The sequence below is a fragment of the Hyperolius riggenbachi genome, chromosome 1, assembly GCF_040937935.1.
Source record: "Hyperolius riggenbachi isolate aHypRig1 chromosome 1, aHypRig1.pri, whole genome shotgun sequence".
Taxonomy (NCBI): Eukaryota; Metazoa; Chordata; class Amphibia; order Anura; family Hyperoliidae; genus Hyperolius; species Hyperolius riggenbachi.
The window spans coordinates 125,307,944-125,320,978 of record NC_090646.1 but is presented as its reverse complement, the minus strand read 5'-3'; the positions used below and the strand labels follow the sequence as shown (position 1 = coordinate 125,320,978).

Below are 13,035 nucleotides of genomic sequence, written 5' to 3'. Positions count from 1 at the left end.
TTCCCTCATTCCATTTAAAAACATTACTTGGTGAACACGATCAAAGGTTTTCTACAACACAAAAGGAAATTTGAAGCGATTTTTATTTTTTTTTTCTCTGAAGATGTGCTGACATGTCAGTGAATATAGTAGTCTTTCCATTCCCAGCCAGGCAGGTAGTCATGGTTATGTGATGCTCCCCCTCCCCCAGTATGCAGCCAAATAAAAATCCGTGCTGGCAACTTCGGTTTCTAACACTGAAAAATATTTTATTTTCATAACAAGATTTTATCACAATTTTTTTTTGATCAGTAAATATCGATGTATTACAGTACTTCCTTAATCAGTAGCTGATACCCCCTTTTCTGGAATAGATGATCAGTGACGTCTGTATGGCTGATATTGTGATGAAACCACTAGGTCCTGACCTCACACTGTGGTAGTCTTGTTGCATTGTGGGAAGTAACAGCTTTTTCCAACTGCCTAGCAATCAGTATTTCCCTTTGTGCGTACCGTATGTGTATCTAGAACAAAAAACTTGTAACCTATCACATCGTTACGGGGTGTGGTTACAAATAATGGCAATTGGTGCTGTTTGGGGTTTTTTTGGTCATGTCTAACCATAGTAAAGATGACGTACAGACTGATTGTAGATCAAACAATATAAACAAATTACATGGCGAATATCAATCATTTCTTAATCTCTCTTCTATGTTTTAACTTCCCAATTTGCAATTTATTGATTTTATTTTTGTTCCCCTTTTTTGCAAAAGTTTCTCTTTAAAATATGCAGAAAGATTTTTTTTTTTTTCCTTCACACAAATGTCATTGTGGTGTAACAGGTGTAACAGCATCACTGCTGCCCATCGCTGCCAGACTGCCAGGTAACCTGAGTCTATTGACTTTCATGTTACCATTCACATTAGTTAAATCATTCCAGAGTGTTCCAGCATTCATGTTAAACACCCCCGAGAACATTTAATTGCATGACGCAATGATTTCCCATCGGGGGAATTAAAACTAGCGCCGCTACTATGCTGCAAAGTGCCACTTCCCTCTGTCATGCTGTGCATTGTAATGTGTGCATGGAATTGTTTGTGCAAGCAGTAGCTAGTGGGAAGGGGCCCTCATGGGAGGGGCGTGTCCTGCACTACTAGGGTGCTGTACCTCCACGCACCAACACAAGAGGGCAGAATCAGCTCAAAGGCTTCAATTCACTAAGACCCTTCCAGTAAAAAAAAGAAAAGATCAATATAATACCACATTTAGTGACCTTTTTATTTCCAAATTAAATAAGGGAATAGAACGATCTAAGTGAATTTGTTTGTTCAAATAGTAGATATACAAATAAAATCCATAAAAATCAATAAAATAAACGTACAGTCGGGGACCCGGATCACAGGGTACCCCAGTGTAAGAAGGAGCTTTTCAATAAAAGATCCCAAATAGGGTGCTGTGCAAGCTCCTACCCTACCTGTTTCACACCGTGGCATCTTTAGGGGTTAACCTGAGTATACCCTATGTGGGATCTTTTATTGAAAAGCGCTTTCTTGAACTGGGGTATCCTGTGATTAGGGTCCCCGTCTGTAAGTTGATTTTGTCGATTTTTATGGATTTTATTTGTATATCTACTATTTGAATAAACAAATGCACTTAGATCGTTCTATTCCCTTATTTGTTACTAGTGACCTTAGCCCGTTTAAAAACAGGCTAGGTCTGTCTTTACTTCACCGCCCGCCGCGTGCAAGTGACGTGCACGCCCGCCACGCACACACGCCGGCCCCTTCTGTCCCTGTCCTCCCCCAGCTCTCGGCAGTGTCTCTGCGTCTGTCCCTGTACATGCGCAGTGCTAAAAAGCACTGACACACAGACGGACGCAGGGACATGTATAGGATACAATCCACTCTTCTTTGAGGATATGCTGTACGCAAATCTGAGAAGAGGATGTCTCCTATAACGTGTGAGAGTGGATTGGAGACCTGCCGCAGACCCCAACAGACACACACACTTTATATATAACCTTATAATGTGGATGTCATCAGCTGGTAAGCCTTTGAGTTTTCTACTGGTTTTCTGCTATTACACTCAATGGCTTTAGCATATTTTATTTTATATATTAAAACAGTAATGTTTCTTAATTGAATAGCTCATTTTTAATTTTTTTCTGTAAGTTATAATGCCAATCTTATGGTGCCTATACACAGTACAATAAAAACGTTCGATTTTCCCGTTTTTTCGATCTAAAGGATCGATCTACACTGGGAGTTGTGTTCCTTATATCCTGTCCTTGGGAACTCCATGTCTTTAATATTAATCCTAGAGATTCCACTGACATCAGTGAAGTATTAATGGGGATTCTACCCCCTTGGAAGAGATTGGAGAGATTTACTCATTTTCTGCCAAGGTGGGATCCTCCCAGATGTTTATACCGACAGTAATATAATGCTAAAGAAGGCGTATGTGTAGCAGTGTTGCCACGTGAGTTGAGCGTTGTTTGGTGCTGCTAGTACAAATATAGGTAATGTAGATTGATATTTTACTTGCACTTGCCTTTACAGCGCCAACCCCTCCCCTCGTAGTGCCTACCACTAGCAGCCCCCATAAACGAGCCTCCAATCAGTACTGCCATATACTAGGATAAATTATTCTAGCTGTGTTTGAAAACACAAGCATGCTGCTTTCATAGTTTACATGTTTGAGAAATGAGTCATCCTACATCAGTACACACGCTAAATAATTCTGATAAAAATCTAGTGTGTGCAGAGCGGTCCCTGGTGGTACTTACCGTAATATGTCAGCAAGACATCCGGCCTGGCAGGTTTTCTCATCCAAGCGCAGGCCCACCCTATTCTCCTACTCATCCCGCTTGCTTCATGCTAGCTCTCCTCCACCCTCCATAGTAACATAATGTGTCACTAGCCTGTAGGCTAGCAATGCGTCTGTAGAGGAATCTACCCTAAATCCTTGCCCAGGAGAACCCTGCAGGTGACAGTAATTGTACATGCATATGTGCAGTTATTGCCTGGATGATCGAGTCCTGTCCCCTGCCGCCTGTGGGCTAGCAATGCGTCTGTAGAGGAATCTGCCCTAAATCATTGCCTGGGAGATCGAGTCCTGTCCCCTGCCGCCTGTGGGCTAGCAATGCGTCTGTAGAGGAATCTGCCCTAAATCATTGCCTGGGAGATCGAGTCCTGTCCCCTGCCGCCTGTGGGCTAGCAATGCGTCTGTAGAGGAATCTGCCCTAAATCATTGCCCGGGAGAACCCTGCAGGTGACCGTAATTGTACATGCATATGTGCAGTTATTGCTACACAAAGATAAGCATTGTAGATGAACAAATTTTTTTTTGAAAATAATTTATAAAGCTAAGAACAAATGCTGAATTAAACTGAGCCACCTTAGATGAGAATCTAGCGTGTGTACAGATGCCCCTTCGCCACCATCACCTAAAGATCTAGCATATCTGATCTTTAAGGATGTCTGATGCCTGATCAACCATCAAGAGCATTTTTATCTTGCTCATCCCGCCTGCCAGCCACTCCATCATGCGCCACATTTTGTCCCTTCTGTCCACTCCTTAGAACAGAACTTGTTTCCAGTCATCCAAGAGGTTGTCTCCAGCTGCTTCACTCCAAATCCACTAGCAGCGCTTTCTAAGCACTAGTGATTTGAAAAAAGCTCTTGCTAATGCAATGCTATGGGGGATTTTTATAAAATCACATTGCTCAAGTTGGATCACACCCATAGCATTGTATTAGCTAGAGCTTTTCTAATCCCGAAGCACTCAGAAAAGCGCTCCTAGTGGGTTCCAGACCTAACACACTGTCAAGAGGGAGTGTCAGAGCTGCTGCTATGCACTCAGTGCAGGTGTGGAAAATAAGCCACATATTTGGAATGCATAGCTAATTAGTCCTGCAGGCAGAGCAGGGACAAGGTCCTGCAGCACCCAAGGCTGAGACACCAAAGTGCGCTCCTCCATCCCTGCCACCCGAGCCATCACACACTGATTGCTATTAGACTAAGAGGCGCCACAGGGCCCACATCCTCCCCAACACCTTAATATCTAGTTATCTGGCTTGCAGTCACTGCTATGCATCCCCTTTTCTTATTTATTTCGGCTTCATACACAATTAGGAATGACAGCTGAATGAATTGTGCGCCCCCTCCTACACTGCGCCCTAAGGCTGGAGCCTCTCCAGCCTATGCCTTGGCCCGGCCCTGCCTGCAGGAAGGAGAAATACCTATGTTGCAACAGAAAACTCGATAGTGCTCCAGCTATTGAAGTGACTCTAGATCATCCATACTTCGTGGTTGGTAGCAGGCGTGCCAAACATTGTATCAAGTCTATGCCACTTTGAGAATGTACAGGTGCTTAGAGATTGATAAATACTAAACCCCTGCTGTCCCACCCTACTAAAGGCACTGTTGGGAGCTTCTGGTATAGGAGCTTCTGGTTGGAATCTGTCTGGTATAACTGTCCAAAAAATGGTCCTTGTTTGTATTCTAGGCAAAAGATTTAGCTGTGTGTAGTCAGCATAGTTTAAATAACATCACATGTTGTTTGCAGGACTGTCCCGCTAGGCCCTGACCAGATTCTGCTGAGAGGAGCCCAGCTGAGGAACACACAATGGGTGCATGGACTAGTTGTGTACACAGGGCACGACACAAAGCTCATGCAGGTAATCTCTTTATTTACTATTCAGTTGAACTCTACTATTTCATTGCACTATGAAAATAATATGTTTGTCATCTCCTGCTTTTATCTTTGACCGTTTCTTTGGAATAGTCTAGTCCGATTTGGGGCAGCATGCAAATCTATGGAGACGCAATGTGGTGCACCAGAAGTATCCAAATCGCCGCAATGCTGATTCAAAGGGTTACCACATGACCCGTGCCTATAGCATGGATTATGCAGTAATGCAAGTTAATGGGCGAGGCAGTAATTGTACACAATGGGAGTGCAGTGCAGCACGCACTTGTGAACAGATAGGAATCCCAGTGATGTACTCCCTGCACTGCATGGAGTAGGTCACTAGCTGGGGGCAGCACTATGCATATGACGCACTGTGGCGTGAGGTCATATGACTGCTGCAACGCACCACAATTAATAGGTGTGCAACCGGCCCCAAAAATTTTATAGGTTGGAGAATGACAGATGTATTTTGGAAGGGGATTCCAGAGGAATGGTGAGGCACGTGAGAAATCTTGTTTACGTGAATGCAAAGAGGTGATCCTAGAGGAGGGCAGAAGAAGTTTGAATGCAAATTGGAGGTTGGGATCTGGAAACTAGTGAAGAGATGTACAGAGAAGAGAGATTGTGGAGAGCTTTGTAGATTAAGAATTTAAAATGGATCCTCTCGTTAATAGGCGGCCAATAAAGAGCTTGACAGCAGAGGCGGAGCAAGAAGAAAGATGAATGAGTCGAGCAACCTAGTTCAGTACAGATTGGAGTAATGCCAGTCTGTTAATTGGCAATCCACAAAGTAGTATATTACAGTAATCCAAATGAGATATTATAAGAGCATTTGCTAACAAGTTATCCAGAAAGGAACTGTAGAAAGTGCGTAAGGATAATGTGGTTTGGTTACAGCACAGAAATGTGAACATGCCCATGCAATTGTATGGACTTTGTGTTCACATGCTACAGTAACACAACGCAACTCACCCTAACCCTGGTTTCCCTAGACACCTAGAATAACAGCACCTCTCAAGATTTTCTTAATGGCTAGTAATACTCTTGCCTTTCTTTTTTCATTTAGAATTCAACAAGACCTCCTCTGAAGTTGTCCAATGTAGAGCGAATTACCAACATGCAGATCTTGCTTCTGTTTGGAACGCTCATCACCATCTCTTTAATCTGCTCTATTGGCTCTTCTATCTGGAACTCCAAACATGATGAGAAGGACTGGTACCTCAGCCTAAACTGTAAGATTCCTCATTAGTTATTTCACATAACCTGATCCCACAGGATTATCAGCCTTACACTGTATCAGTGCTATAGTGGTAATAACAAATGAAGTAATATTCTCCAGAATCCTCTTCTTGAGACCCAGAGCTGGACAACCCTGAATTATCCATTTAAATGTCTAGATCTCTGAATATTTATGAGTCTAATATAAGTTGTGAATAAGAGCAGAATGGTTTACAGTATTAATAGCATCTCGTGCTGAGTGCTTTCCCCATAGATCTTTTCTCCTAGATTAATAATTGTCTCCAGTGAATTGCTTTGAAGCCATCCTAGGGCTGGTCTACTTGTCTGGTCATTAAATTCCTTTATAGCTGGTATCACTTAGTGCTTTTATCCCCATCTTCACAATGATATGAGGTGTTTTTAATTGGTGTAGAACTTTGAAGCACTTCAGCAACCAGTAAATGAGCCCTGATTGCTTTAAGGCAGCTGAGTTGGGACCAGAAGATGGAAGGCTTCCTCAGGTACCTGGAGAATCACTTCTGCTTATTGAGGGTAAAAAATATAAAGCGCCGCTATATTTCATCAAACTTTGTTAAAACTACTTAGCATAAAGGCAGACAGCTGGAACAATAAAACATATACAGTGGACTTGTCAAAAATCAGGCACCAGGAGACTAAACTTCTTCATGCTGTCTCTTGGAAAACTTTTTAATACCACTATAGATCAAGTTTTGCTGGGATACAAGTTACATAGATCTAAATTTATGGTACATACTGTAAATTAATACATGAAAACAAATGTTTAGGTCAACACTACCATTTGCAAGTAATTCATATGACATACATTACATGTCATCCTGTGCAACAGGCCAAACGAGTACCATGTTGCCACTAGAGAAGAAATAGACCAAACAAATTGCACCAGGATATAGTGTATATAAATATCCTTTACTAAATAATGGGGGACAGTTCCAAACAATTAAAAGAAAGAGAGGTCACAGTGCAATCTGCATAATATAAGTCACAGTTGCCAGTAATGATATAATATATCGTCACTATGCATGTCACTATGAACAAAACAATTCCTTAAATGATCACATATACACTGCATGAGTTTCTACAATTACGCTCTATGTAAAAGTAGTATATGTCAAAACAGACGATCCAAATATAAAATATATAAAAAAAAAAAATCCTAAACATTGCGTCTTAGAAAAGAAAAGTGCAACGTTCCAATCAAGGTGCTCATATGAGCCAAAAAGGAACACAGTTCCTACTGCATAGATCCCAAAAAGTGCATGGTGCTTGAATGAACAACCATAGAATGCTGAAGTGCATGTACTTAATGGAAGAAAGCGCAATGAGTGACTATAGTAGCTCTCCAAGAATCAGAGATAAATGTCCCTGTATGGAGACAGCGCTGCTAGCAAGGAAGTGAAAAAGTGAAAAAAAAAGTGTATAGTAGTAAACCAAAGTGTTAGAGCGCTGTAAAAAGTAATGAAATGGCCAGTGTGGAATAGTAGAGATGGGGAAGGGAGAGAGGTAAAGCAGGATATGAAAGGAAGGGAGCGGGGAAGCGGAGCATAACTGAATGAGCCCTGGACCCCTCCAGCGCTAGGTCCTCGGGTTCCTTTTCAGTCCCATGAAAGGAACGGTAGCCGCAGGGCTGACTGCACAGCACTTGTTAACTGATCAAGAGGTCCAGAGGACGGCAGGGAGCAGGGAAGGTATGCGCTCTCGGGCCCCCCTGCAGTGGCAGGGATCACAGGGGCTGCTGTTGCGTTCTCAGAAGTGCTTGCAGTGTGATCCAACCCTTGGGGTTACCTAACCACCTTCTTAAGATGCCCAGTCAATTGATTTGTGGACATTCCCTGAACCAGCGGTTTAATAACTGCCAGTAAGATTGGATAGAGGATTTCAGCATATTGGTAGGCAAATGGAATTAGCTGGTTCTTTAGAAGCACTTGGCCTGTGTGTTTGGCTTGTGATGATTGTAATAAGTCTGCCTAAGGTGCCCATACACTCGTCAGATTGGCAACAGATAGATAAGAAATGCATCTGATGATCTATCTGATGCGTTTTTAGAACATTTTTTACCAGGATAGAATTCCAATAGATTTCAGTTTGAAATCTATTGAAATTCGATCTGATGGCATTTTTTTGCCATCAGATTTCCATTAAGGCCAATGCAAACTGATAAGCAATCTCATCAGATCGACCTAAATTTTCCACCCTGCAAGTTCGATGGAAATCCATCGAAATCGATCGAAATCGGCCGTCGATCGGTCAATTGGCCAACCGATTTGCGATCGATCGATCGATTGGGATCGATCGGTCGGCCAGAAAATCGGCTGAGTGTATGGGCTGCTTAACTGTTAAGAGCTTTAGTCTGCTGCAAAGCTATTGCTGTGGGCTGTTCAGCAGATTGTTTTGTATGAAAACAATCTTGTCTGGAAGCAGTTGTAACATATTCTTTTATCTGTGATCATTGAACAGATGGCGGCGCTAACAACTTTGGACTGAATTTTTTAACATTTATCATCCTCTTCAACAATCTCATACCCATCAGTCTGCTGGTGACACTGGAAGTGGTGAAATTTATACAAGCCTATTTCATTAACTGGGTGGGTATGCCAATAAATTGGGAAATGGTTTTATGTGTGTTTTAGTATAATCTGTACATTTATTTTCCCACCATTCTCTCGGTCAGGATGTAGACATGCACTATGAGCCAACAGACACACCTGCTATGGCCAGAACATCTAACCTCAATGAGGAGCTGGGGCAGGTGAGACAACTGTCAGTCTTAGTTGTGGTTTGTATGTGTGTTCTTGGACTGCTTACAAAGTTGTAACCTCATTGCTTTGCTCAAATGAACCCAGTATTTAATAGACTTTGAAGTACCATACATACATATTAGCCTGGCAAGCACAGTAGCAGCTTTGATCCCTGCATATTCACTAATTGTTGAAATTGGTTGCAGCCAAAAAAACAACTTATCCTGCAGCTGATCCCATTCACAGGAACGGCACACAATATACTGGATTCAGTGGCACACACTTAGGGCTGGTTCACACTGCAAAAGGTTTTTTATAAGCGCTTCTAATTGTAAAAGCTCTTGCTAATGTAATGCTATGAGTTTGTTCTCACTGGAGCGATGTGATTTTATAAAAATCACCCATAGCATTGCATTAGCAAGAGCTTTTCAAATCAACAGTGCTAAAAAAAAAAAAAGCCCTGGTAGTGTGGACCACGCCTAACAGCTGATCCGGCACAAAAAGACCTGCCATGCAGTTAAAGAAATGAGACTGTCACGTTCATTTCCCTTTAAACAAAGGCAGTTGTCTGGCTGTCATGCTGAACTCTGACTTTAGTGGTGTCTGAATCACATGCCTCGGAAACAAGCATGCAGCTAATGTTGGTCAAACTGTAGCCAGAGTCCTCTGATGTGCATGCTCATTCTGGGTCAGTGGAAACAGATTTACTTACCTAGGGCTTCCCCCAGCCCCTGGAAGCGTCTGTGTCCCTGGCCGCAGCTCCGCTCTCAGCGGGTCACCCGTGGTTCCCTCTGTACCTGCCGCTGACTCCTATCGCCTGGAGCGTTCTGCGCAAATGCAGTACATTTATGCAGTTGCCGCTGATCTCATGGGGTCGGCAACTGCTAAAGTGCAGCTGCACTGATATATTAGAAAAGATGTACTCGACTTCAGGGCAGTTCAGACAGGGTTGGCGGGCATACATTCAGAACTGCCGCTCATGAATTCTGACGCAGGATTGGGCTTTCCCTGTTGCAAGCAAACTCCCAGGTGGTGTTTATGCTAGCCCCGTGTTGTCGCAACTTGGGGGGAAATGGGTAATTCAGGCACCAGCTATTGCCAGCCGCCAAATTACCGCATTTATTTCTAATTTGAGCTCCGGCAATAGCTGGCACCCAAATTAGTCACTGAACTATAGTGGTAATTCTCATTACGGCCTATGGTAGCACCCAAATCATCGGTGCAGCTCTGCGCCAAAATTATCTATCTCGGTCTGGCGGCGGCTCATTTAGCTGATGCCGAATGCTTTTCCGCTACCAAAAAGCGTTTAGCAGAATAGTGTTTGGCATTCGTTTCCGGTATTTCATTGCCACACCTTGTTTGGAGCCCCTATGGGGACACAATGACCAAATGCAGCCAAAGCTAAAGGCTATACCCAGCGTCTCGTAAAACTCGATTGACCACGGCTCGAACGCTGGCAGTCGATTGTAAATGCATTGAGAGGAACACTGCTATTACCCTCAATGTGGGATGCAGTTGCTCCTGGTGGTAAACACCATGCACAGCTGTAGAGGAAGACAAAAAGACAACCGAGAGCCCCCACTAGTGTATTATTGATAGACAATTGGCGTATTAGTAGTATGTGACTACTATTCAGACAGTCTTTCATGTCTGCTTTATGGAGTTACTCCTGTTGCATTTTTGCCTGAGGAAGCGGGCTTGAGACCCGAGAAACGCGTTGCAATTGTTCTCTTTGGAGTATTTTACTAAACTTGATTAAAAAGGTTTTTTTTGCACGTACACAGCGGTTGTGTTGTTTTGTTGGAGAGACGAGTCCACCCTCGCCACCAACATTTTAATTGGTTTTAATTGGCTACTTATTTTATTCTGTTGGCGCCTCTGTTTCCCTTCTTATACCATGCACAGCTGCTGCCAGTTACACGTCTTCACCGGTCCTAACAGAGGGCCTTTATGAAGCAGCCTTTTTCATTTCAGATGACAGGCAGCTGTATGTTGGATTTACTGAACTGTTTACTGTTACTGTTTACTGTTTACAGCTGTGGTTTTATGTTTTATCATAGGTCAAATACATCTTCTCTGACAAAACTGGAACCCTGACGTGTAATGTCATGCAGTTCAAGAAATGCAGTATTGCAGGAAATGCTTATGGGTAAGTCATCATGGTCATTCTATGTAGACGGCTTTGTCAGTAAATTAGTCATTTGTCTTTATAACTGAGTATGTCCTGTTTGCCGTTCAGCTGTCATCCATTAAAGGGAACTTGTGCAGGCCAACTGATGAGGAAGTGTGAAATCTGTGTACCTTAAAGGGAACCGGAGGTGAGAGAGAGATGGAGGCTGCCATATTTATTTCCTTTTAAAACAATACCAGTTGCCTGGCAATCCAGTTGATCCTCAGCCTCTAATACGTTTATCCATAAACCCTGAACAAGCATGCAGCAAATCAGGTACTCTGACTCAGGTTTTACTGGATTAGTCATTTGCTTGTTCCAGGGTTTTGACTCGGATACTACTTATGCCAGAAGATCAACACGGCTTCCAGGCAACTGGCATTGTTTACAAGGAAATGAGTAAGTAAGGCAGCTTCCATATCCCTCTCACCTGGGGTTCCCTTTAAGGTACACAGATTTTTCACTTCCTCATTAGTTGGCTTATTTCCGGTCGCTTGTATAGCTAGGACATGCGCCCGTATTAAACAGAATATACAGTGAGAGTGCACTGCTGTGGAGAGACTGTGCATGTCAGCCCATAAAAAAGGAGGGGAAGGAATATAAAGCTTTTTTATAGCAGCAGTCTGTTCCTTAGATCTAAGTAAGGTAAGTTGTGGGAATTAGTGTCCTGTAAATTGGTGAGACATGATCTCTCCTATTATGGTGCATTCTCAGGTATGGATGTACAGGATATTATTTATGCTTGTGAGAACAGATATTGCCACAATCTGAAGGTGTAGAGAAAGCACTCCTCCGTCCATCGATTTGATGTGCCGTGTTCGGTCTGTCAGCACACCAGGCGTGTAGCAATAGTAGACCACCGTCAGTATTTTCAATGTTTTAAAAGCATATAGTTCCTTTTTCAAGCTTGCCTGTTTAGGTTGTGATATACAAATCACAGTGCTTTATAAAGTGGGCATGAATCAGGAAGTAGCAAATCACAATTACACAAAACACTAACCAATCACTATGGTCCGCTGTCGGACCTGATGGGGAACTTCTGTGGCTGCCACCTCATAGGAGAGCCATCAATGGACCCTCCCATTCACTTATGATAGATGATGTGGGCGCGGCAGATTTGATTGTGATTGGCTACTTCCTGATTCATGGCCACTATAAAAAGCACTGTGATGTCATTGTATATTAGAACCCATACAGCTGTGCTTGAAAAAGGAGCGATATGCTTTGAAATGTTGCAGCGATGGCTGTATATGTCGTTTGAAGAATAAGAGCATTGAAACTACTGGCGGTGCTGGTCTACTTCTCTACAACAGATATTGACACAGGAACATGCCACAGGGCAGTTTCTAGACCAGCCTTTCTCAACCTTTCTACCCTGGAGGAACCCTGCAAATAACTTCTCAAGGAACCCCTGCAAACAATGTTTTGATCTCGAGGAACCAGTGCACTTATTTTGCAGGAGGTATGTGTGGCTGTTATTTCACTACCTCCCATTACACTGCCACTATTATACCATTATACTGTCTCCTGAGCCCCCAATTTAGTGCTTCTTGTTGAAGTACTACATATTATTATAATGTGCTCTATTATACTTCCTCCACGATGGGGGGGGGGGGAAATGCCAAGGAGCCCCTGCAGAGTCCTCAAGGAACCCTGGTTGAGAAAGCCTGTCCTAGGCGATGATGCCATAGGTAGCCAGATGTAGCACCCCCCTTCTATTGCAGTCTTCTCTCTGACTCACTCTCACCCACTCAATTCTCACTCACTGATTAATTGAAAAAAATTAGAGAGCCAAGCCTGTGAGGGTGCATTGCACTTAAAGGGACTCCGAGCAGTGCAGAAACTATGGAAAGATGCACATCATTTTAAAGCTCTCTTTCTCCTCTTTCCAATGATCTATAAATTGCCACCCTACGCCTTTTAGTTTTCGCAGGGCACAGGGCGACTTTTTCTGCTGAATGGAGCTGCTGACACTGGGGAAAGTGTCAGCCTGTGTAATACAAGTAACTATGGAAAGATGGATATCATTTTAAAGCTCTCTTTCTCCTCTTTCTGACGACACCTAAATCGTCGCCCTACACCTTTTAGTTTTCTTTATTTTCGCGATTGAAATCGCGGCCGCGGCAATTTAAATCGAGAAAATAGCGAAAACTAAAAGGCGTAGGGTGGCGGTTTATATATCATTGGAAAGAGGAGAAA

At 43.0% G+C, this 13,035-nt stretch overlaps 1 protein-coding gene across 7 annotated transcripts in view; it reads left to right on the top strand.

Moving 5' to 3' along the window:
* The window catches only part of ATP8A1 (ATPase phospholipid transporting 8A1), a 354,609-nt gene that overhangs the window by 195,335 nt on the left and 146,239 nt on the right, over nt 1-13,035 (top strand). For all 7 annotated transcript variants that reach the window (XM_068278517.1, XM_068278515.1, XM_068278516.1 and 4 more), the window contains 5 exons: nt 4,546-4,657; nt 5,738-5,903; nt 8,386-8,513; nt 8,600-8,677; nt 10,727-10,815. In XM_068278517.1, coding sequence (XP_068134618.1) covers nt 4,546-4,657; nt 5,738-5,903; nt 8,386-8,513; nt 8,600-8,677; nt 10,727-10,815 — 573 coding nt within the window. The remainder of the gene's footprint in view (nt 1-4,545; nt 4,658-5,737; nt 5,904-8,385; nt 8,514-8,599; nt 8,678-10,726; nt 10,816-13,035) is intronic.